This window comes from Notechis scutatus, chromosome Z (genome assembly GCF_049901735.1).
Source record: "Notechis scutatus isolate UNSWTSFEM ecotype Mainland chromosome Z, rNotScu1.2, whole genome shotgun sequence".
Lineage (NCBI taxonomy): Eukaryota > Metazoa > Chordata > Lepidosauria > Squamata > Elapidae > Notechis > Notechis scutatus.
In genome coordinates this window covers 19327948-19351567 of record NC_142025.1, presented here as the reverse complement: position 1 = coordinate 19351567, position 23620 = coordinate 19327948, and the positions used below count along the sequence as shown (strand labels likewise).

Sequence of the window (23620 nt, the reverse complement as noted above, 5' to 3'; positions counted from 1 at the left end):
TCTGAAGAAATCTCAGTTTGTGTGAATCTGTTATTGGTGTGCAGAACTTGATCCTGATTGCTTCTCCATTTCCAATGCTGTGTTGGGAAGGGTGGGTAGATATATGTTTGATCCTTACAACAATTGCAGTTCTTTCAAATTGATCCCTCTTGAAGGTTGTTTCATTATTCAGTTTAAGCCCTGTCTTTCCATTCTAGCAAACATTCAAGCTAGGAGGTACGTCCTGAGAAAGACTGAACACAAGATCTGTTAATAGAGAAGGGGTTGCACTGTTTTTTCTCTCTACTGCAAGGATCAAGCATCCTTTAGGAGATTTTGACCAGTGCAGATACAGGTGGCCCAAAAGTATCTAGCTTAGTTTTTCATAACTGCTCTTGCTGAACCCTCACAAATCAGAAACTCTGGGAAGATAGCCAGCATCCTGAGGAAGTGAAATCTCTGAATCGGTGACCTCATTGGCAAACAAAACAAAGCTACTCCAGGAAGACACACAGTTTTCCATTCTTTTAAAAAAAAAAACTTGCATCAAATTAGGAGTCCCAATACTCAAATTCTGTTCTTCTAGTGAAGGTGTTTTGAAAATTGTGCAGTGTCTGGTCTGTCTTTTATCCACAGAAGGGGAAATGTCTATACCAACTGTTTACAAACTATATGTAAAGGGGGTGGTGCTCATCTCTCTTTCAAAGCCAAGAGCCAGCACTATCCAAAGACGTCTCCATGGTCATGTGGCCAGCATGACTAAACACCGAAGGTGCACGGAACGCTGTTACCTTCCCACCAAAGTGATCCGTATTTTTCTACTTGCATTTTTACATGCTTTCGAACTGCTAGGTTGGCAGAAGCTGGGAAAAGTAACAGGAGCTCACTCCATTACACAGTGCTAGGGATTCGAACTGCCGACCTTTCTGATCGACAAGTTCAGCGTCTTAGCCACCGAGCCACCACATCCTCCTACAACTATCTATAACCAATTGTTATTTCCCCATTTTTTTCCTAGGAAAAATTCTAGGAAAATGTTCTTTCTACTGAAAAGTAGAAATAATCTTTTATAAAAGCAGTTTTAAAATAAATGAATAGAAGAGCGAGCAAAATAACTCTTTTGCATTGTTTTATTATACTTTATTATACTTGTGTTTCTTTCTAATTTTGACTTTTATGCAGTGGAGAAAAAAATTGGGCTATTGGGCAGTATAGAAATGCAAAGAGAAGCGAGCAGCTACACTATGCTAGCCCTTTAATTAGTTTGGATTACATTGCAATATTGGCCTGTGTTTTGTCTTTTCAGATGTTGTAACCATTTTTTCCTGAAGTCTTCATTTTATAAGAAGTATATGGTAACTTTGTAGGTTGCTCCCTGCTATCATTATAGTATGTAAATTTCCTTAGAACTTTTGTGTGTTCCAAAAAAAAATCTGCATTTTCAACCTTTCCCAGGTTCATGTCTTCTGGGCTGAATTAACACGTATCCATCATCTCCAGCCAGCAAATCCATTTGATTTTATGGTACCCAAGTCAGCTAAGGATGCTTTACACATTTCTTGGCTAGGGAAAGGAACTATGTAACTTGAAGGAAAAGCTGGGCACTATTTTGCTTGCTTTGCACTTTTGCCTATTCACTTCCCCAGCCAAATCCACTTTAAAAAAAGGAAATGGTAAAGACAGCTTTGTGTACTATTTTTGCTCTGAAATGGGTGTGTTATTAGCCAGGAAATGGATGCTCTACGCTCCACTAGTACCTGAAGTTTATGTAGCACCAGGAAAAGCGCAGTTCTGCCTTGCACCTGTGACCCTGTGAATTATGGGGCTGTTTTACCGGTTGCCATATGGATCCTCTAATTTTGAAATTGAATTGTTCTAGTTACCAGCTGCCCCACATTGTCTTCGTGCAGAATCCTTGCCCAGCTCCAGGTGTTCATGGTTGAAAAATATTTTTCCATCCTGGACTTTCCCATCTGTTTTAAGGTAGTTTAAAATGTGACTATTCCCCCCACCCCACCCATTATTTGAAATTGACTATGTTCTATGCTAGTTCTGGATCTGTTTGGGAACTTAAGCCTTAACTCTGTGATGGCGAACCTATGGCACATGTGCCAGGAGTGGCATGCAGAACCATCTCTTCAGGTATGCCAGCCATCGCCCATTGCTCTTCTCAGTTCCGGTGTATGCATGTGCACTGACCAGGTGGTCTTCGCACGCGCAGAAGTGCCAGAAACCAGAAGAGTAGCATCCCAGTGCATGTGTGCAAGCCGGGAAGCTGAGCTTCTGGTTCCTAGCGCACACATACACAGAAATGGGAAGACCAGGCACACGCCAGAAACCGAAAACTCAGCTTCCCAGTGCGCAATGCACACTGGAGAGCTGCTCTTCTGGTTTCCGGCACTCCCACATGCACGCATCAGGGAGTTGCTCTTCCAGTTTCCAGCATTCCCGCATGCATGCAGATGTGGTCCTGTTTTGGCACTCGGTGCCGAAAAGGTTCGCCAACACTGGCCTAGCTCATCTACCTTAAGGATCTACATGGATGTCATGATGAGAGCAAACCTTTTCAAACCTAAGATTATCATGTCAATAAACCATATGGCAATAAATAAATCTCACAATAAATCATATTAAAGAACAGTGTACCAGGTTTGAGATCAGTAGCTTCTCTTATGTCTGCAGTCCAGATTGTTTTATGTTAGTATGGTGGCTTGAGTTGGGAGAAAGTGAAGAGAAGCAGCAACATATAAGTAAATATTTGATGGCAGAAGGCACACAATGAACATGGCTGGCATTGAACTATATGTGTGAACCACTGCCAGCTTTTGACCTTTCAAATATATTGCAGGTTTCCTGCTTTATTAAGGAGGAAATGTGTTACAGTAAAGGGTATCCCACCTTTATTCAAGTCTAAGAGAACCCCATCTCTTTACTCCCATATATCTCTTCAAAGGGGAGTTGCTTAAAATTGCATTGTGGTTTTATTTGACAAATTATTGCTTTTCAGCCTAAATTCATTATACATATATTTTACAAGCAGCCTATTCATGTGCGTGTTGAAACGGTCCAATTAGACTTCTAAACCAGGGTGTTTTTTTTTTATGTGGATCTGAAAGCATGTAATCCTTAACCTATGACTGTAATGGAGCCTGCCTGTTATAGTCGCAAATGGTGACATCCATGAAATGAGACGTGCTTAGCACACACCCCTCCCATCTCTGTTCTCCCAGATGCCTCTGTTAACATGAAGAGCTGGTTAAGAGGAGCATGAGGGAGTCACCCAGCTGGTACCATAAAGGGGGCAGACAAGCAGCTTTGCAAAGCCAACAGCAGCCTAGCAGAAAGGAAGAGCTCAGTTAACTTCGGGCCTAGCACTATGTTCCAATGCCAGAGAGGCTTCCAAACAAGCCTCTATGTTTGGCCGATGATGAAGCCATGCTTGTGGGCTGGCCCTCTGCCCCGATGAGCGGGCTGTCAGGAGACTGCAAACTCCTCCTGGCTTCTTGCTGGGCTTTGGGAAACTCAGCTACCTGCATGTACCTCATGTGCCAGCACTCAGAAGGCAATGCGCGTGGGTCCCCCCACAACCCTGTGCATGCGCGCATGACCACCCCCCATGCACCGCACAACTGTGAATCCATGAGTGACCCTCCCATGCGCGCCACATATCTGCACATGCGTGAGCTCTCCTGCACACACACCCCACATGCACGCCAGATTCCCAACAATCAGCCATTGGGTGGGTGGTGCGCATGCATGCGCAATAGACCTGCTCTGGGCAAGGGCTCATGTGCCGGCAGTAATGGCTCTGTGTGCCATTTCTGGCATGCATGTCATAGGTTTGCCATCACGGAACTAAACTCTCCATATCTGCTTCCAATCCAAATTCTTTTCAACCACTTCGTTTGCTAAATTTACGGGATGCCTGGAAAGAAGGTGACAAAATCTGTAAGTTACTTGCCTTGATGAATGACTGCCAGGCTGAGGACAAGCTGCAGAAGGAGCAAAGAGAGGGAAGGAAGGAAGGAAGCAAAGAAAACCTTCTTGCAGCTTGTTTGCCTTGAGTAGCTGATTGAAAACTGGGCTCTAAAGAAAAAAGCATTGCAAACATGCACCAAATGCCCATGTATCTCTTTGCTCCTGTGTATGGGTCCTAAAGGCAGTCAGGCAAGCAGCAAAAACCTTGGAAAGGTTTGTGGTCTCTCAATAGCCAGGTGATTGGGGCAGAAAACTCTGAAAACACCTGCCAGGAACTGTCAGAGCCCTGCCTCCTCTAGGCACGGGGAAGCACTGTGGGGATCTCATCAGGGCAGGATAGGTGGGGGAGGGGATAGATAGATGGGGGGTGGGGTGATGCTGCCGTGACCCTATGGCTGTAAGGGCAAATACAGCTGCCATAAATTTGAAACAGGGTTGTAGGAAGCTTTTTTGGGGAGGGGTGAGGTCCTAACTTCAAACAATGACTGCTCGTATCTCAAGGTTACTCTACTACTTACTCACGAAATTATTTACCTTCTTTTTCAGTGACGAACTGAGATACTGAGGTAAATAAAACTAAGGCAATATGTTCAGCGTAGACGACCTTCTGATTTCTCATGGATACAAGCAATCCCAAAATCCTACCAATTCATCGGAAGATCCAGGTGACAGAGATCAACATGAAGATACTGGTAGGCAGTCTGGTCAGGCACCCCGGAATGGTTTACCAGTCCACCCAGGAGCCATACCAAAGACCAATAAAGGAATAAGATACCAAAACAATGACGATAATTATTTTGTCATCGGAGAGAGGCCAAAGAATGTCCACCAGGAAGATTTCTCAGGTCCAAGAAATATGCAAAGAGGGTAAGTATTTTTTTTTAAATTTGATCAGCTGTTTGTCAAAAAATGTTGAAGCGCATGCACCAGGAAACTTAATTTCAATTGTATTGAAAGCATCGTAAGAGGGAGTAACATGTGCTTCACCAGGTTAATTCTACACTACATTTATCACATTGAAAGTATGGCCAGGTGGTATGGGTCCCTACCTCTTTTATATTAATAATTTAGGCAAGGTTAATAAGCACTGTTATGTTTTTGCATATATTTGGACTTGGACAGTCGATTCTCCAGATATCTTCCAGAAACACTGAAGAAAAACAGTTTTGCAGTAGTTTAACTTATGTTTGTAATCCTATTTATGTAAAAAATAAAATAGATTCATGATTTATGCTTTTGATGTTTAGACAGAAGACATTATAGAAAAAAGAATTGTAACTTCAGAAAGAGAGGTTAAATATAATTATAAATATGTTTTATATTACACATACACCAGTTAAACCTCAGCAGCTTTGTTACATCTTGCAAATCTGACCAAATCTTTTCCTAGATGGATCAAATGACTGGGAGATTTGTATTATCAGAAAGCAAGATACTTAGAGCAATAAACAAGGATTGGGGGCCAACATTGCAGCTAATTTCCAAATAATTTAATCTGTCAATTTATATTTGTAATCTGCATGATTTATCAGTTACATTTAGTAGGTTTATTGTTTGGGGTGGGGTGGGGAGAAGGACTGCTTTGGAAATGTAAAAAAGTAAAGTTGACTTAGAAGAAAACAAAAAATGCCCTAGAGACATATTAATATTGAAATCTACATAATGTTATTAAAAGCAGGAAGTCTCAAACTGAATTTCACTAAAGCAAATATGAGCCACTCCTGGAGGTCCTGTTTAAGCCAGTGGCCTTGTCGTCACTTTATAAAATGTGTTGCTGCAGCTTCATGCTTCCCTGCAGCTAGATACAAATGCATTTTGGAACTGAAACAACCTACACACGAAAGATTGCCCATTTGGAGAAATATTATGTGATTGTTCTGTTGCAGCTACTTATAACAAAGTTGTGGCACATATTTGTTTTAAAAGACTAATGCAGAAAATGCAGATCACTCTCGGTCAGAGCCAAAAAGATTAGCCCTGATGTCTTCTCTGCTTGCTTTCACTGCAATTTATGTGGGAGGGGTTTAAATGTGAAAAATATTTCATGCAAAATTGACCCAATTTAAAAAAGGTAGCTGCTCACAGTTTTTAAGAAAAAGTTCGTTTCAAAACTGTTATAAGACATTTTCAGAGAATTTGCTTGATGTGTAATACATATTATGACTGAGGGAATTATTGCATGAGTGATTCAATCGCATGAGTGATTGAAGAAAGCAGTAAATTGGGAGGGAAGCTGTTGAAGATAGATGAAACTATAAATGACTGCAGCCACCCTGCTGAAATGTTTGGCTAATTTAAATAAAATTAGCCATTTACTTGGTAAATTTAATCCTTTGTTTCTGCTTGAAGGAGAAAAGGAAATGTTTATGTTGTATATAAAAAAAGTTTGATACATGGACAATGGGGGAGATCAGTATTTGTATTACATACCCAGGTACACACATTTTTTCCTGGCTCTGTTTCACATTTTGTTATCTTCTGTAAAGTATGATTTGTAATAGACATACACATTCACACACAATATATTCAATATTGATTTTATTAAAAAAAATGGCAATGCTAGGAAGATAACATGGAAGAGAAGTGTGGTTTTGGTTTGGTTGTTTGTTGCTTATTTTTGTTTTTGGAGATGAAATTGTCTTAAATTTAAGATTTTAAATTAACATCTTCCTTCTAGATAAATATGCAATGTTATCTTGCTTGCCAGCATATACTCCAAAGTGAGAGGAAGAATTCTTTTCTAGTTTATACAAAATTTATTTCACACTATCAAAAATTATGGTTCTGTTGATTTCCTTCATTGCCTTAAACTTCTAAACAGATATCAGTACTGTGAGGAAAACCTTTTTTTTCAGGGGTCATTGGAAGGTCAAGCTAATGAACAAAGACTTAAGTTTTAACTGCATACACTGAAAATACTGAATACTGTCATAATTCAGGGAATAAAACTGCACAGGTTCTAGCCCCTCTTTGACATCCCACAGATGTATACCTTCTCAAGCACCTCTGTTTTTCTTTTGCTAAAGTACTCTTTTTTATTGTTTGGTTTGCCATAAATTAAAAATTGGGCATGGTTGCATGTCCCCAACTGACATCTTAGGATTGCAAAAGAACATAAAGCTTACTGGATGGCAGGCTGTCCTGAAAAAAAGAAGTGTATAGTTAAGAATAATTTGTGTTTTAAAATCTGTTCCAGGTTCACAACTGTAATTCTTTATTAATTTTAAGAAGCTATATCTCGGGGTGGAAAAGTGTCTATGTATGTCGTAAAAAGTAACATAGCAGTTTCCTATCATATAAACATTATGCTGAAGAAAGAGAGGCATATTAATTACAAAATATAGTTACAATCCGAACTCTTTTGTGGTTTGTTGTGAAAAGTTCTGTTTTTCGGAAATATGAAGAAAATAAGTTGAGTGTCTCATGATTGTGGCTGGTTCAGATTCTTTACTAACTTAGATCCAGAGAAAAGAAAACATTTACAAAAATCTCTTCACTGGTACTTCCTTTCATTTGCAGGCTTTATGACCAATCACAGCTAAGTAGGTCTTCATACTCCAAGAAAGAAAGCGATCCTGTTGTTTGGACAAGACAAGGCCAAGATTTCATTGCTCATGATTATTCTGATAGAGTAGACTGTGAAACAAGAGAAAAGGCTACAGCCTGTGCCCTGTTTAAAGGTGAAAACAAAGGTCAGTGGGAGGTTGAAGAATTAGAGAATATGAGGAGTAACAAACAGGAGACGATGAAACCTCCTGGTAACCACAGAAGGCAAAGTTTGAAGACAGAAACATGGAAACAACCAACTGCATTTGGACAACGTGAGCCATATATTGATAATAAAGAAAGCCTGCATCAAGATGTGTATTTAGAAAGACAAAACACTGTGGCTTCCCATGTTAAGAATAAACCCCAGTCTTTCCCAGGATTTATTTCACCAGAGAATTCCAACTCTGCTGAAATTCTTGCTTTGGCCAGTAGTAAACAGCATAAAGTAAAGCCTGAGTTGGAAAATTTGAAATACTCTGAACCAGCAACCAAGTATGGCAGACCCCTGAAGCCTCCTTCATATGAATTTCATCAACAGAGTAGGGGAATTGTGGAAACCAATCCACCACATGAAGAACAGGAAAGACGTAAAACCAAAATTGATAAACCAGGTCAAGATTCTACCTTAGAGCCACCAGAGTACAACCCTCCTCCCTCTTACAAATCTCCTGGTCAGCAAAGTAAGAATCAACATGTACCTGAAGGAGTGTCTGACGACGCTGAGTGCTTTGTTAAGGAAATGCAAGTTCTAGAGCAGAGTATTTGTACTGGTACCGAGTCTTTGGTCAATCAGTTACAAATGGAAGAGAAAGTGCAGATTTTGTGTAGTAGTAAAACACAGGTGAAGAGAGAGATGTCTCAAGAGAGACATCAGTCTTCTGTTCAATATATTCCTTTTGATGACCCGCGAATACGGCACTTTAAAGTAATACATCCAGCTGACCATCAGATGGAAGACCAAGCAGAAGATGCAAATAAGAGTAGTATCATCTTCTGTAAAAATTCTATGGTTCAAGAGTTCAATAATTCACATGTCCATGTACCAGACTCAACAAATATTGCTGTAAAACGTAGCCCGGTCTCTGATAGCAGCAGATGGTTGGTGAAATCCAATGCAGATCAGGATAGTTGTGCCTTGTGCACCCAAAAAGACTCTTATGACACAGGCAACAATCTGAATACCGAATTCTCCAAGGTCAAACCATATGATCAAAGACCAGGTGCAACAGAAGTCTCCTCTGAGATACTGACGAAAGTGAAAGCCTTTGAACCTGGAACAGAAATTCAAGGCAAAAACCATTTAAAGAAAAAAACAAATGAAACTATGTTTTGCTTGGTGTCTGTCCCACCTCAACCTGAACTGCACATGCCAGTTTCTTCCAGTGAGACCAATAAACTGTATTGCAATAGACATGTAAAAGATCAGAGTTTCCTAAGTACGTCGTCTTCTGATTCGGAGCTCCAAGCCCTTGCAGGAAACATGCTCAATAAGAATGTGTCAGAGATAGATTTTCAAAGACTAGAGTTCAATCAAACGAATGATCACAGCGGCAAGCAGCCTCCAAAGCCCAAAAAATTAGAGTATTCTGGCTCATGGCCATGCAGTAGGTACAAGGACCAGCAAACACAAACTAGTTTCAGAGAAGAACTGCCAATTCAGCAGCCTCTTCATGGGTCACAACTTAGGAAATCAAACACACTGACCAATGGCCACTTCTTAAAGTACGGATCATCTACTACAGAATCAGCCCCGAGTAGTTTACCTATTGGTAACTGGAAAGGTAAACCAATTCCTCCCCTTAGGAAAGTTCAGCTTAAGAAACCCGACAAACCTGAGTGTCCTAGGAGTGAAATCAACCCCAAAAGGGTCCAGAATGAGTTGCATACTACATTTACAGGGCTTCCTGGGGGGGAAGACAAACCCAGTTTTGCCCATAAGGAAGAAAGGAAATCGCCTTGCAGTGTCAAAGAAGCCTTTGGGCAGTTTCTCTTAAAGCCTGTTAGCCGACGTCCTTGGGATGCAATAAGTGAATTGGAAAGTTTTAATAAGGAGATTCAAAAACAAGAAGAAAGGCGTGAAGATGCTAAAGAGAATGAGCAAAAGCACGAGAGAGAAGAGAAGAAAATGAAAAAAACAGAGGGAAAAGCATGTAGAGCAGATGATGGAAGCCAAGAATATGGATGTGGTGCAGAGAGAGAGATAAAATCAGTCCCTTCTATGTTTAAAAAGGGAACCAATAAAAGTAAACCAGAAAGTGAAAATGTTTCTAACATCTCAGATACAAGAGTTGCATCTAGCGACTTTAGGAATGTTAGTTCAGAGACGAGAGAAATTGATAAATCAGTTGGTCTAAAACAAAAACAGGAAAATGCGAGAAAGATTATTAAACAGGCTATTGGTTTGCATCCAATGAAATCAAATGTTTCTAATCCCTCGGACAGTGAAAATTCTTCTGTCCCATTCAAGAGCATTAATTCTAGGGAAGCAAGTGTTGAAAACCAGAAGGATAAGGATTCTGATAAGCTCAAAAAGGCAGCAGGCAGGAATATCCCTGAACCAGAAACCGCACCTGTAGCACCATTGTTTTTTAAAAGAAGGAACCAAAGGCGCTCTGAGCCAAAGTTGAGATCTGTTGGTTTGGATGTCAAAGAAGGAATAAGTATTCCCAATTCTTCTACAAAGAACATTCCACCAAATGAGTCTCTTAAGGCAAGAGCAGCTAGGATCCTGGGCATAGAGGTAGCTGTGGAATCTCTAACAGCTGATAATAAAGATTCAGAGTCTGATAACATGGCACACAGCAGTGAATTGTCAAACAAAAAGATAAGGGCTGAAATGAAAGCAGATATGGCTTCTTCCAAAGGAAAGCCTAAAATCAGCTGGCCAAAAAGCACTTTCATTGGAGAAGACATCTTGGGATCAGTCAAAGAGCAGTGTAGTGGAAAAGGAAAGCTGACCCGCGAACCGTCTTTTTGGTATCATCCTGATTCTAGCAAACGCCAAGAAGACCGTGCTTACTCTCTTGAATCTGCTAAGCTTCCTCTTGCTGAAAGAAAATCATTCCCTTCGAATGTAGAAAAGAAAACTAGAAGCACTTCGAAGGCAACTCTTCCCGTGCAAGGCAATGTTGCCTCTGCTGTAAGCCGAGCAGCCATGGATCGCTTAGCGCGGATGAAAGAAGTTGATTCAGTTTCTCGCATGAGACGTCTCAGTCTAAAGAATGCCAGATCTGCTGAGGATAGAGATGAAGACAACAAACAAGTCGGGAAACCAGAAGGGAAAGGAAGTGATTCTGCAGTTGGCCACACTGAATTTCCCCGCAAACCATCCCAAGGCAGTTGTGTTTCCAAGCGTATAATCTCACTGAATGAAAATGAACATTTAGGCAATAGGAATAGAAAGAAATCTGGAAGAGATTTACCTAGCTCAGGTAAGATACAAGTTTCTCCAGGATTTGTATGGTGAGTGCATTATTAGGTGCATACACATTTTCCCAGAGGGGTCTTAAAAAGAAAATGTAATTTCCTGTTTGAGTCTTAGATCTGAATTCTGCAGTTGCAATTTCATTTTTGGCAAGCAAACAGGAGATAGTCAATGGTTAGACAGGTACCCTATCAGATAAACCAGCTGTTTTAGGTTTGGGCTTTTTCTTTTACCGGTATACACCATTATAAATACCCTAGAGTGGAAGATGCTGTTATCCTGAAGGAATTTGCTATCTTCCGTTCCACATGCTCAGTCTTATGTTTTTAAACTCAAATAACTTCCAGTTTTGCCTGCAATGTTCACCCATCATGCTTTCCAGAAATGAATAGAGAGAAGGAAATATTTGGATCATCTGGGGCTTCATTTAAAGTAAAAACAGTTCCCCACATGCTGAATCTAAGATCTTATAAAAACCAGGTTTTCCATTTTCATATTTTCATAGAGTTGTTAGTTGCCTTCAGATTCTTAGTGTAAATGTCTAAAAGCTGAAGGTTCTTTTAGAACCATCCTTCCGAATAGTTCCATATAATTTTGTTTCTTTTTATTATTGCTTATTTCATATTGTTTATTCCAACAGTGGTTCCATATTGCCTTTGAGTAGGGGAATCAGTTTAGCTTAGTTCTTTTATTTATTTAGCGTATAAGAATTGCTTTAATCTGATCTTCCATCATTCCTAGCAAGATGACTAAACATCACAGAGAAGATGGGAGGTGGAATCTTATCATTCCTGGCAGACAACAGATTGGGGAGGATACCTTAGAAATTTGGTTGTGTATTAGCCAGATATTCCATTTGGGTTTTGAACAAAGGTGAGGGATTCCAGTAACTGAGGGAGGCGAGATTGAGAGCAAGATTCAAAGGTGTGTTCCAAACAGAATGTTTTAATGACATGTACTTTAATTAATTTTCTCACCTCTTTACAGTCTGCTAGGTAAAGAATAATCATATGTGATCTAAAATATGGGGTGAGTTTTTCTCTCTTCCCCAATAGTGATCCTGTTACAAAGACATTTATATTTTTAAGGAATGACTTCTAAGGTAACTATAAAAAGTAGCTATAATTTTAGAATGAGACAGTTGACTTCCAGAAAAGCCACAATGCAGAGATTGTCTATTTTATACAATATGTTGTGTTTTAAGAATTCTCTGAATCCTTTAAGTGCTTTTCTGCTATCCTTTATCAGCAGGCAAACTTTAATTAATATTTTTTGTTGACATTCCTTAGTTGTAAAATGAAAGCATATATTTACTTTGTCAACAAAATGCTTTAGTATGAAATTTTTTTTTCATGCTCACAATGGCTCTCTAATACAAATAGAATATAGAAGCTTAAGAAATAAAAATCCTATATAGATATAATTGTTATGAATTGTTAGTACTAATAATCATGCTCACTTCCTATTTTACAGAGGTCTATGATCCGAGCCGGGTTGAAAGGGTGTGATACAAAAAGAACTGGCTTTCAAGAGATTTCAGATCTTTGTGAGGCAGTTTTCTAAGTGGCACCATGTGGAAATATCCTTAAGCCTCAATGTTTAGAGTGTGTTGGTAAAACATCTTACCTGCTAGAGGAGGAAAACAAGTCTTTATGGAGAATGTATGCTTTCTTGAACTTGCATGAGTGTGTGTGTATCTGCGCACGCACAAAGACCTCTTAATCTGGAACCATCTGTTTTTCAAAGCATTAAGATTTAATGCCTCTACTAGTCAGGGACTGGCCATTTTTAAACTGAATTGAATAGTGTTCAGTCAGAATGGTAAACAGAATTTGGGAGGGACTCAGGGAAAGGGTTGCTTATTTCTCTATAAAAAATGTAAAAAACAGATTAAGAAAATTATTTTTGAAGAAAGAATGTGAATTTCTAAGTTTAAATATCCAAGCTTCTGAACTCTCGGCCTTGTTGAACATTGGCCACAAAACGGGTTGCAAGAGAACCACTGTTGCCTTTTCAGTTCAAGGAGATGCCCTGCCAACAGGACTGAATGCCGACTGACCAACTGTGAAATCAATTGGGACTTGGTCTGAAACGGCTTTGAGTGGAATTCGTTCCTTCTTGCATGTCAAGACAATACAGACAAATGCACCCTTGGAGGAGGTGAACCCAAAATATGGCAGAACATTTTGCAGCCTCTGATCGAGTCAAACCAGGATCAACTCCACTTTAACTGCTGTTCTGCCCTCCCTGTTGTGTAGTTCATTCTGTTTCCTTTTTCTCTTTGTAGTTTGGGCCCAACATTCTATGCACCACCATCTTGCTTGTTTGTTACAGCACACATCCTTTTCTAATCCAAGCAATCTTTTTGCAGAATGTGATGTAATTTTCTTTTATGTGAGCAGTTGACCAGTTCTTTCATTGGTAAGGTCTCTCCCCCACTCCCTCTTCTAGGTGAGTTTTTCAAAGAAACCCCTTAAGAAGCTTTATTTATGCATCTTCTACACATTCCACATTAGTCTCTCTCTACAGCTGCCACGCTGTGTATTATATTTGTTTATGTGTATATAAACAGTCTTATAAAGGAGGTACCTAAACCTAGACAGGCCTAATTTTCTTATTGCTTGGATTGGTCCTTTTACATGAGGATGTTGCTAGTGTTGGTTCAACTGATTACTTTCTACCAAGCTAATTGCCAAAAATAAAAAAGATCAGTTTAAAATGTTTGCATCCTTAAGTATGTAAATTTTGTTTGTAGGGATGCAAATACTGAAGTCTTATACTACAAATGTACCCATTAATAGAAATAGGAATCCTTTGCCACTATTTAATTCTTGGAGAAAATCTGGGACCATCCCTAGGTAATAACAAGGGATGATGCTTGTTTTCACTTGCATTTTTGGCAACTCTAGCAATAAGCAACAAAAAATATGTAATTTCAGTCATTGATGCTTAGTGCCATTTTTATTATGCTGTTGTTTGTGCCTATATTTAAAACTCTTGAGCCAGATTTGTAAGCACCATGTTGGTACAGAAACTCAAAAAATTACCCTGCCTTTATGTTTGAATATTATATTTATACCTGTTTTGTTTAATGGCAATCCAGGTAAGATTCATACTTTGTAAGCACACAAAGAGTTATTTTGTCACTTAGAAAAGAATTTAAGTTGGATTTAGGGCAAACCTTATTCATTTCTCCAAGAGTAATAGCAGTTTAATTTACTCAATGTTTATGTATCTCATTTGTCTGTTATTCTTTTTATTTGTTAATATACTTCTGGAAATAACGATCCTGCCTCCTTGTTTTGTGTCTGTTTGTTATTCTATCAAAACCATGTTAGCTATTTCAGTATTTCAGATTAATAGGTACACAAAGAGATAAATATGCACATATACACACATTTACCCACAAAGAACTTTTTGTTATTTGGAAAAATAGCCTGCTTTTTTCCCAGCAGCTATAATCCCTTATTTATAACCTCTGCTATTAGAAACTTATCTAAATGTTTAAAATTTATTATACATTAAGCAAAATAATATATAGTTTCTTACATAGGTTTCTTCCCAATCCTATTCTATTCTATTCTTCACAAAATTCTATTTTGTGTTTCCAGCAGTTAAAAGATACCAGTTTTTTTTTTTTTTTTTTTGCTTCTAACCAGATTTTATCTGGTTAAAAAAAGATTGTTCAGTTTTTTTATCCTTTTTAAACAGTTGACATGGATACATTAGCCATTGTCATTCAGGTGCTAAATGTTAATTGTGTACACGAGGTATATTCACAAACATTTAGCTTGGATCCAATGCATTGTTTTTCTGGAGAATTCTGGGAGCAGAAATCCACACATCTTAAAGTTGTTGATGTTGGGAAACACTGATCTAATGATTTTACTGGGGACAGGAAATTCCCAAGGGAATTATTATAGCTGGTCCTCACGTAATGACTGATCACTTTATATATGTACAAAGGCCACAGAATGGGTGCTTTTTGGCCTACAAAGCATCCCTGGCTATTGAAAGGAGTTGTGGTGTCATCGTCCCCCCTGTAGTCATATGAATGCATGTCAGATAGGTTAGCTTTACAACTGGTTGTGGCATTCTGCAGTCATGTGATTGTGACTTACGTTTTTGACTACTTTTCTGCAAAAAGATACCCCTTCAAACAAATGGGTTCACTTAATGACTCTCACATTTACTTAATCACCACTGTGAAAAATCTGAAAAATTACTTCCCATCAACAAGTGTATCTTGTTTTATGACTATAACAGTTTAGGCTCAGTTAAAATCAGACTCCTGGGCTCAGTTAAAATCATAAGTTGAGAATTATCTGCACAAAAATCATACATTGCAATGTCCTACCTGTCAATGAATACTTCAGCTTCAACCATAACAACACAAGAGCACACAATAGATACAAACTCAAAGTAAACCACACCAAACTTGATTGCAGGAAATACGACTTCAGCAATAGAGTGGTCAATGTCTGGAATACTCTACCCGACTCTGTAGTCTCTTCCCCAAACCCCAAAAACTTTAACCTTAGACTGTCTACTATTGACCTCACCCCTTTCCTAAGAGGTCTGTAGGGGCGTGCATAAGCGCACCATCGTGCCTACCGTCCCTGTCCTATTGTTTCTCTTATTCTTTTATTTTTCTTATATGTACCCATTTCATGTATTCACAACTATGTATACACTTATACTTATTATCTTGTAAACAGTTGGCAAATCAAATAAATAAATAAAATAAATAAATAAAAATCATAGTAGCCAGAAGTAGTCTTGATTAGGGGACTGGAGGCTAAAACGTATGAAGAACGGTTACAAGAACTGGGCTTGGCTAGTCTAGCAAAGAGAAGGACCAGGGGAGACAGGATAGCAGTCTTCCAATATTTGAGGGGCTGCCACAGAGAGGAGGGGGTCAATCTATTTTCTAAAAATGTAGGCCAGGCAAGAAATAATGGATAGAAACTGAACAAGGAGAGATTCAACCTCGAAATAAGGAGAAACTTTTTGACAGTCAATCAACCAATGGAACAGCTTGCCCTCAGAAGTTGTGGGAGCGCCATCACTTGAGACTTTCAAGAAGAGATTGGACTGCCATTTGTCAGAAATGCTGTAGGGTCTCCCGCTTGGGCAGGGGGTTGGGCTAGATGACCTATAAGATCCCTTCCAACTCTGATTATCTGTTAACTAATCTGTTAATCTCCTTGTTTATTTTGCTGGTAAAAGTAGCCAAAACCAAGTAAATAAAAGTTACTGAAAGTAAGTTACAAAGTTGATCATAGAATCAATAATCAGGGAGCAATTCACAACTACATTAATGCTAAGGCCTCCTTCCTAAAACCCACTAAAAATATTTGCACTTGTGACATACTGTGGTGCAGACTAATTAAAGGAAGGAGCCATCAGAAGGCCATTAGACATAATTTGAGGAACAAAATACTTTGCCCTTCACTGACTTTATACAGTTTATGCATTTAAAACAACATTATAAGGTTTAATTATGTTCATGTTAACTGCCCATTTCCCCCGACAAGGAGGGTAATTTGCAATCCATATCATGTAGGTGAAAGAAAAAGTATACACTTCCTTTTTCTGGTATTTATGTCCTACAAAAAGCAGCTTCTTGCATTGTAACAGGTTTTACATTATGTCACTAGAACCGGTAAAGGAATCCCCTCATGTCAACAGGATGAGTCAGTTTATATTTTCCTTAGTACTTTGCACAGGGAAATAAAAGCAAATTCTGGAAAGGATGGGAGAGGAGTGTGTTTTAATTAGATCCCAGGATTTTGCCCAGATAATGGCATAAGATCACATTTCTTGATCCATAACTCACTCATAATTTCGGCTCTTGGGATTTGCAGAATGTGCTGAAAATAATGCCATAAAGTTTAATGTTTGCTTGACAGGATTTTGCATTTTTTATTGAGAGTCAATAAAGTCATGACTCTTGGTCCATCAAGCCTTTATGCACATAGATCAGGTAATATTTGTAACACAAAATAAAGTATTTTAACATTCATTTATTCTAGAGGGGAAAAAAACAACCTTTCAGCATATCCCTTTAATTTCTACTACTCAGAGAAATTTGGGGGAGGGGCGGGGAGGATGACACAATAACCCTATTGAGAATACTTCTTCTCATATTCTTGCAAAGAAAATATTCTGGTTCATATTTAGCAAAACAATTATATATTGGGGACAGAAAGATTGGCAGTTCTGCTTAGTTTTCAAAGATAAAGGAACTGAACTCAAAACTTCTGGTATCTAAGTGGGACGTATCCATAAATACTGGTTAAATGTCTTCAGCCACTAAAGAAAACCAGATGCAGCTTATTACTAATTGCTTTTACATGTTCAATTATCTGTTAGCCCTCTCTACAAGGGAGTGGAACAAATGTTAAATTCCATAATCTGTGGTTTTCATATCATAAGGAAAGTCCTGTTCTATGAAACAGCCTCCCACCCATTCTGTGCAACATGTTGGCAACATTGTTAGAACAGTCAGAGCAAAGGGCTGGAGAACAATTAAACAAATACCATTATTTTTAAAGGGAAATTATGTGGCAGAAATTAGGAATAAACATGGCATCCACCAGCCAAGTAAATTACAATAAGATTATGCTTATGAAACCAATTAGGAATTTTCCATCCTGGGCAGCAAACAAACCCAAATAAAAAAAACAAACCCCAAAACATATTGGTGACAATAACTAGATTAAGAATGGCAGTCTCTGTACTTGTACCTTGAAGCAAAACGAGCTATTTTTCTTCCTCAAGGGAGAACTTTCACATAGGTGACACTGTTTTTCATTGTCAAAAATAAAATCCCCCTGCACTGAGGGTACCAATGCAAGGCAGACAATTCACTGGCGGGTTTTTGTAAGGTTAGGGGGAAGGGAAAAAGAAGCCACACAATCACATGAACATTGGAATAACATGTTTTCTTCTGGAATCTAAATATAGCCAACTAGGACTACCCATGAAAAGATGAAGGGCATTTTTGTTCACCTGTTTACAGGCAGCTATCAAAGAATCCCCTAGTACAAGCAAAGTTAAAAAGAGAATCCCTTATCCCACAGTCTAGAGGATGAGTGACAAGATGATAAGACTTCAAATAATAATAATAATTACCAGAATCTGTTACCACCTATAAAAAGTGAAATGCCTTGAGAGTTTTATAGCATGGCATTTGACGAGAACAGCAAGGAAAGGGAAGAAGGCAACTAAACAGGAGATTATGTATGTCTGTACATATGTATGTGTGCATATGTATGTATAGATATTGAGGCTTAGAACAGTGGTTGGCAGAATATCTGGACAGATTTTTAGCAGGTCAAAAATTTCTAAAAGAAGATAATTCAATCTTGGCATTTTTTCCAGTGTAGCGCAATCTTTAGGGGCCCACAGCAATTGCAAATAAATATGGTTGGGCCTTTGCTTTTCAGTGTGCCTGCTTCCTATCTTTTCTTAAGAATGTAAAAAAAGGGAGGGGAGGACATTAGTGTGTAGCAAAGGATGCCCGCCTCAGTCCCCTGCACAAGGGTCTAAGGCAATGATGGCAAAACTTTTTGGCTCGATGTGTCAAAAAATCCAGAAACGGCCTAACTTGACTCTACTGGCAGAAGAGAAACAATTCTGTCTCCCTCACGTCTGGGCCACCCTGAGTAGAAGCACTCGGTTGCAACGCAAAGACTGGGCCTGAAGCAGAAGCCCAGCTCTCCACTTCAGCCCTAGTGTCACCATGTGAGCCTTGGAGAATGACACAATTTCCCTCAGTCCAGAGCTCCCCAAGATCACACTCTTTGGGAACCCTTCTCTTTCTGGTCATAGGTCCCTATAGCCAGGGCTGTCTTAGCAGATTATGGGCCCCGGGCAAAGCAGTGTATTGGGGCCCCTATGACAACTACTCACAGGAATAAAAATGTAAATGGTCGATAAAATTAAACATATATTTGCATGTTAGTATTAATAAAAATACAGTAAAATGTAATAAATATGTTGCTATATTTACATGATACAAGGTACATTAAAGGGTTAATTATATACAAATTAGTTTGGGGCCCCTATGCTTTTGGGGTCCAGGGGCAAATGCCCATCAGGCCCATGCATTACGATAGCCCTGCCTATACCTTACCCAAGATTGTTGTAGGTACCACAAGGTCTTCTTTCCAACTTTGGAGAATGTCCTCCATGACCTTTGTGGCCTCCGAAAGCTACACAAAAGCATGCCCAATTCTCACATGATTTTCAGAGGCTCAGTCAATAAGAACAAGACAAGCTTTCTGGAATAGTTGTTGAGTGTTGGTAAATGTCGGCACATCACCCAAAATGCCTTTTGACACATGTCACAGGTCCACCACCACTGGTCTAGGAAGTAATGAGTGATGTATGAGAAATAACGTTTCTCTGAAAAATAGTATGTTTTGAAGAGGGATCTGAGGGAAGAAAAGGTGTGCTATGAATTCTGAAGAACAACTGCAAGGTACGAGAGATATAGGTATCCCTTGATATATAAGACCATAATAAACTCTGCCCATGACATCATGTGGTATGACAGTTATAAATCAGATTGGTCATATGGCCAACTAGATTTCACTACCTTTTTTGCAACAGTCATTAAGTAAGTGTGGTAGTTATAAAATGAAGGTGATGATTATTAATGTGACCATTATTAAGCACACCCATTGCTATGGCATAGTTTGTCAACAATTTAAAGTAACATCCAGGCTTGGGTGGGGGGGAAACATTGTAAAATGTGGTTTATGACCATGGGAATAAATGGCCATAAATGTGTCCATGTTGCCAAGTGCCTAAAGTATAGACATATGATTTGGGAGGAGGGTGGAGGGCGATAGTCAAAACTTTAGAATTAGTTTGGCCTTTTCAAGCAGGCTGCACCTCACAACAGCCACTAAGAAACTGGTTGTAATTTGAGGACTTGTTCTTTCAAACACAATGAAGAGGAAAACAGAGGCATTTGAGGGCAGAAAACGGTGAAGAGACAGGCCAAGGTATGTTGAAATAGGAGAGAAGGGAGACATGTTTTATTATTTATTTTATTTATTGGAATTTGTCAAAAACGAGAAGAGAATAAATATACAATGACCTGTTCTTCAGGTAGCCAGGGAGAAACAGAAGGTTGAAAGGGCCACTTTATGACAGGATTAAGCTAAGCGGTACCAACTCTGCTTGCCCTCATACACACTTTCAGGCACAATGAGAGAGACTTCATTTTTCCCATCTGGAAATAAATTCCTTTCTCTATCTTCAATCAATTTCAGAAACATGAAAAGACACCTGAAAGAGCCCTAGTAGTACAGTGGTTAAAATGCAGTATTGCAGGCTAACTCTGCCTATAGCCATGAGTTTCATCTTGATGGGGCTCAAGGTTGACTCAACCTTCCATCCTTCCAGGGTTGGTAAAATAAGGACACAGATATAGCAATTTGCTGACTCTGTAAACTGCTTAGAAAGGGCTGTAAAGCACCGTGAAGTGGTTTTATTTATTTAGCGTATGGCAAGTACATGGACTTTTAGTAGTTCAAATGTTAATTTCCAGTTCACCCAGCCATTCAAGGACAAGGTGGTCTAGGTTGAAGAAATCAGACATTGCACCAATGTAAGCTCTTGATGGACATTCAGACTCAGTGTGATGGATATTTTGTCAAGGAGCACCACGGTCACACTGAGGAGTAGAGACAAGACCCCACTTAAACAATGACACCAAGTTGGGTACGGATCCTGTTCAGAGTTGTCCCCCATAATGATCTGAAAGGATCTATCTCTGAGCATGTTGTTTATTAGGCGATAGAGGATTTTACAGGGGATGATGTGAGTCAGTTTGTAAAGCAGACCCTTCTTCCACACAGTATCGTATGCTGCAGTAAAGTTGATGAACAGAGCTGTAGGTTTTAAGCCTCTTTGATAACAGAATAACAGAACTGGAAGGGACCTTGGAGGTCTTCTAGTCCCACCCTCTGCTCCAGCAAGAGACCCTATACTATTGCAGACAAATGGCTGTCCAGTCTCTTCTTGACAATCTCCAGTGATGGAGTGATAATGTCTAGTGGCAAGCAGTTCCACTGGTTAATTATTCTCACTGTCAGGAAATTTCTCCTTATTTCTAAGTTGCTTCTGGAAACCAGCCTCAATATGTCCTGTTAGGCTCAGCACCTGATATCGGTTGCCATGTATTTAGAGAACCAGGAATTCTACAAAGATGTCTGGTTGCCAACTGACTGCCAATTCTTCAAATGTAGTCTGGCTGCCAATTGTTGCTAGTCATTTGGTTTACACTGCTGTGCTATCCAGGGTGCACTACATCATATCCCTGTGAAGCACTATATACCGTATTTGCCGGCGTATAAGACGACCCGGCGTATAAGACGACCCCCCACCACCACCAGAAACGCCCTCCAGAAATCCCCGGGCTGCAGCGGCAGGGCGGAGTGTCAGGGGCCGTGGGAAGAGCAGGAAGGCTGCAGCCTCGGGCGGAGCGAGGCGAGCGGATGAAGCGGAAGCGACGCAGGGGATCCGGGAAGCCAGAGGCGCCTTCGCTGCGCCCAATAAGCATCCGAAAGCCGGCAGTGGATATACCGCGTATAAGACGACCCCCCACTTGGAGGCATGTTTTCGGGCAAAAAGTCGCCTTATACGCCGGCAAATACGGTACATTTAAGTGCTATTGCTATTCTTGTCTCCTTCCAGAGTCCTTCTGTTGGACTTGGCCTCCTTCCAATGGTCATCCGAAACCCAGAAATTGTAAACCAAACCAAAGGGACTTGTTTACAATTTCATGGATGCTCTTGCAGCCTTCCACTAGAGCCGTATCACTCTTGCTCTTCCATCCTCCCTGAAAGCTCTGTTATTGTTCCAACTGATCTTTGATTTTTCTATTTTTTTTTTTTCCTAGGGGAATGCTCCATTTAAGTTTAAAGAATGGCTATAGAATTAAGAAAACGTCCAGTGGCAATCTGGAAATTAAGATGATTCTGCAAGATGGCGCTTTGCTTTCCAGAATATCAGATTTATCTTTATTTTAGATTATTATGAGCATTTTAAATAAATAAGTCTACATGGGCAAGCAGAAAAGGAGGAGAATGTATCCATGTTGCTACACGTGCATTTTGTTACTATCCTTTCCTTCGTCTTTCGTGTACAGAGTAAGGAAAATGAAATACGCAGTTTCTGTTGCCTTGGCAAAAGGGCTTTAAGCATTGTTTAAAGGCAGATCAAGCTATCAAGCTGAAGGTACCTTCCTAATTCAATATAATATAGTGGGAAGAGGTGCAGTGGAGTATTTATTGCTCTCTGAGTCTGGTTGTTTGCTCTCAGATGTTTCATTACCTGACTAGGTAATATGATCAGTGCACTGCTCAGAGCGTTGATAGTATTACCAATAAAAGAAAATATCACCGATGATGTTACCTAATCAGATAATGAAACATCTGCAAGCAAACACTGGTTCAGAGAGCACCCAATTCAACCCTACCCCAAGTTCAATAAATCTACATCACCAGCCTGTTAGATCTTTGCACTACACAGTATATAATTTTTGGCTCTGATTGTTTAGAAACTGTGACTCCCATTAAATTCCACAGCTTAACCCTGAGCTTATTCTCTTCTATTGAATACAATCAAGCTTGCAAACAGCCAGTTTAAAAAAAAAGTAGCGTCAGCTTTCCAATGGAATTGATTTCCTGGCCTGCTGTCTACCAGTGGAACTGATATTCTTAACAGATCAGGCTATGGAAAATATATCAAATTATAGAAGGCATTTTTGGGCCTGAGACTCCAGGTTCAGATGCAGTATGACCCACATGATTATAAGAACACGTAGAAAAGCACAGAGGTTGGTTTGGAAAACCCTTATAGAAAGGCCGTTGTCGATGGTATTGTGGGCATATCCCCTCAAACCTGGGAAGCAGGGTTGCATGAAATGATCCAAATGGAAAGTTGTGGCCAGAAATGGCATGTCCCTTTTAAGTCAAGATTCATGGAACCCTCCGTGGTGGTTTCTTTGAACAATATGTAAAATATTTCACCAATGCTTCTGGAGGTTATGGGGACTTCAAATTCTGAGATATCATGGTATCTCCCATCCAAGTAATAATCAGAACTGATTTTTATTTTCTTATTCAACCTAGTAACTGGTGGTTTCTCACCATAGTTTCTCAAGCAATACAGAAAGAATGGTTCATATTTCAGGAGGAACAACATTATGAGCTGTTTGTCAAGAATAGGTCTTCTTCTTCTTCTTCTTCTTCTTCTTCTTCTTCTTCTTCTTCTTCTTCTTCTTCTTCTTCTTCTTCTTCTTCTTCTTCTTCTTCTTCTTCTTCTTCTTCTTCTTCTTCTTCTTCTTCTTCTTCTTCTTCTTCTTCTTCTTCTTCTTCTTCTTCTTCTTCTTCTTCTTCTTCTTCTTCTTCTTCTTCTTCTTCTTCTTCTTCTTCTTCTTCTTCATCTTTGGTGAGATTCAAAGCCTTTGGGGCTGGTTGGTAGTTCAACAGTTCAAGTCCTAAGCAAGGATATAGAAACTTTCAGGTAGCGTCAGAGGATATAAGCTGTTCCAAGTAGGGTGGTTTTTCGTAGAATCAGGGTATTCAAGTCTGATAAATTCAGAATTTCAAAATAACGAGGTAACCCTTTAGGTATTGCTCCAAGGACTCCAATTACAATTGGGATAAC

General features: G+C 39.5%; 1 protein-coding gene across 3 annotated transcripts in view; it reads left to right on the top strand.

The window, feature by feature from the left end:
* Positions 1-14214, top strand: part of JCAD (junctional cadherin 5 associated) — a 32583-nt gene extending 18369 nt beyond the window's left edge. For 2 of the 3 annotated variants that reach the window (XM_026672184.2, XM_087947862.1), the window contains exons 2-4: positions 4504-4824; positions 7477-10937; positions 12404-14214. In XM_026672184.2, the coding sequence (XP_026527969.1) occupies positions 4544-4824; positions 7477-10937; positions 12404-12438 (3777 nt within the window). In that variant the 5' untranslated portion in view covers positions 4504-4543 and the 3' untranslated portion in view covers positions 12439-14214. The remainder of the gene's footprint in view (positions 1-4503; positions 4825-7476; positions 10938-12403) is intronic. The other variant, XM_087947863.1, reaches the window with a different exon arrangement.
* The last annotated feature ends 9406 nt before the right edge of the window (positions 14215-23620 follow it).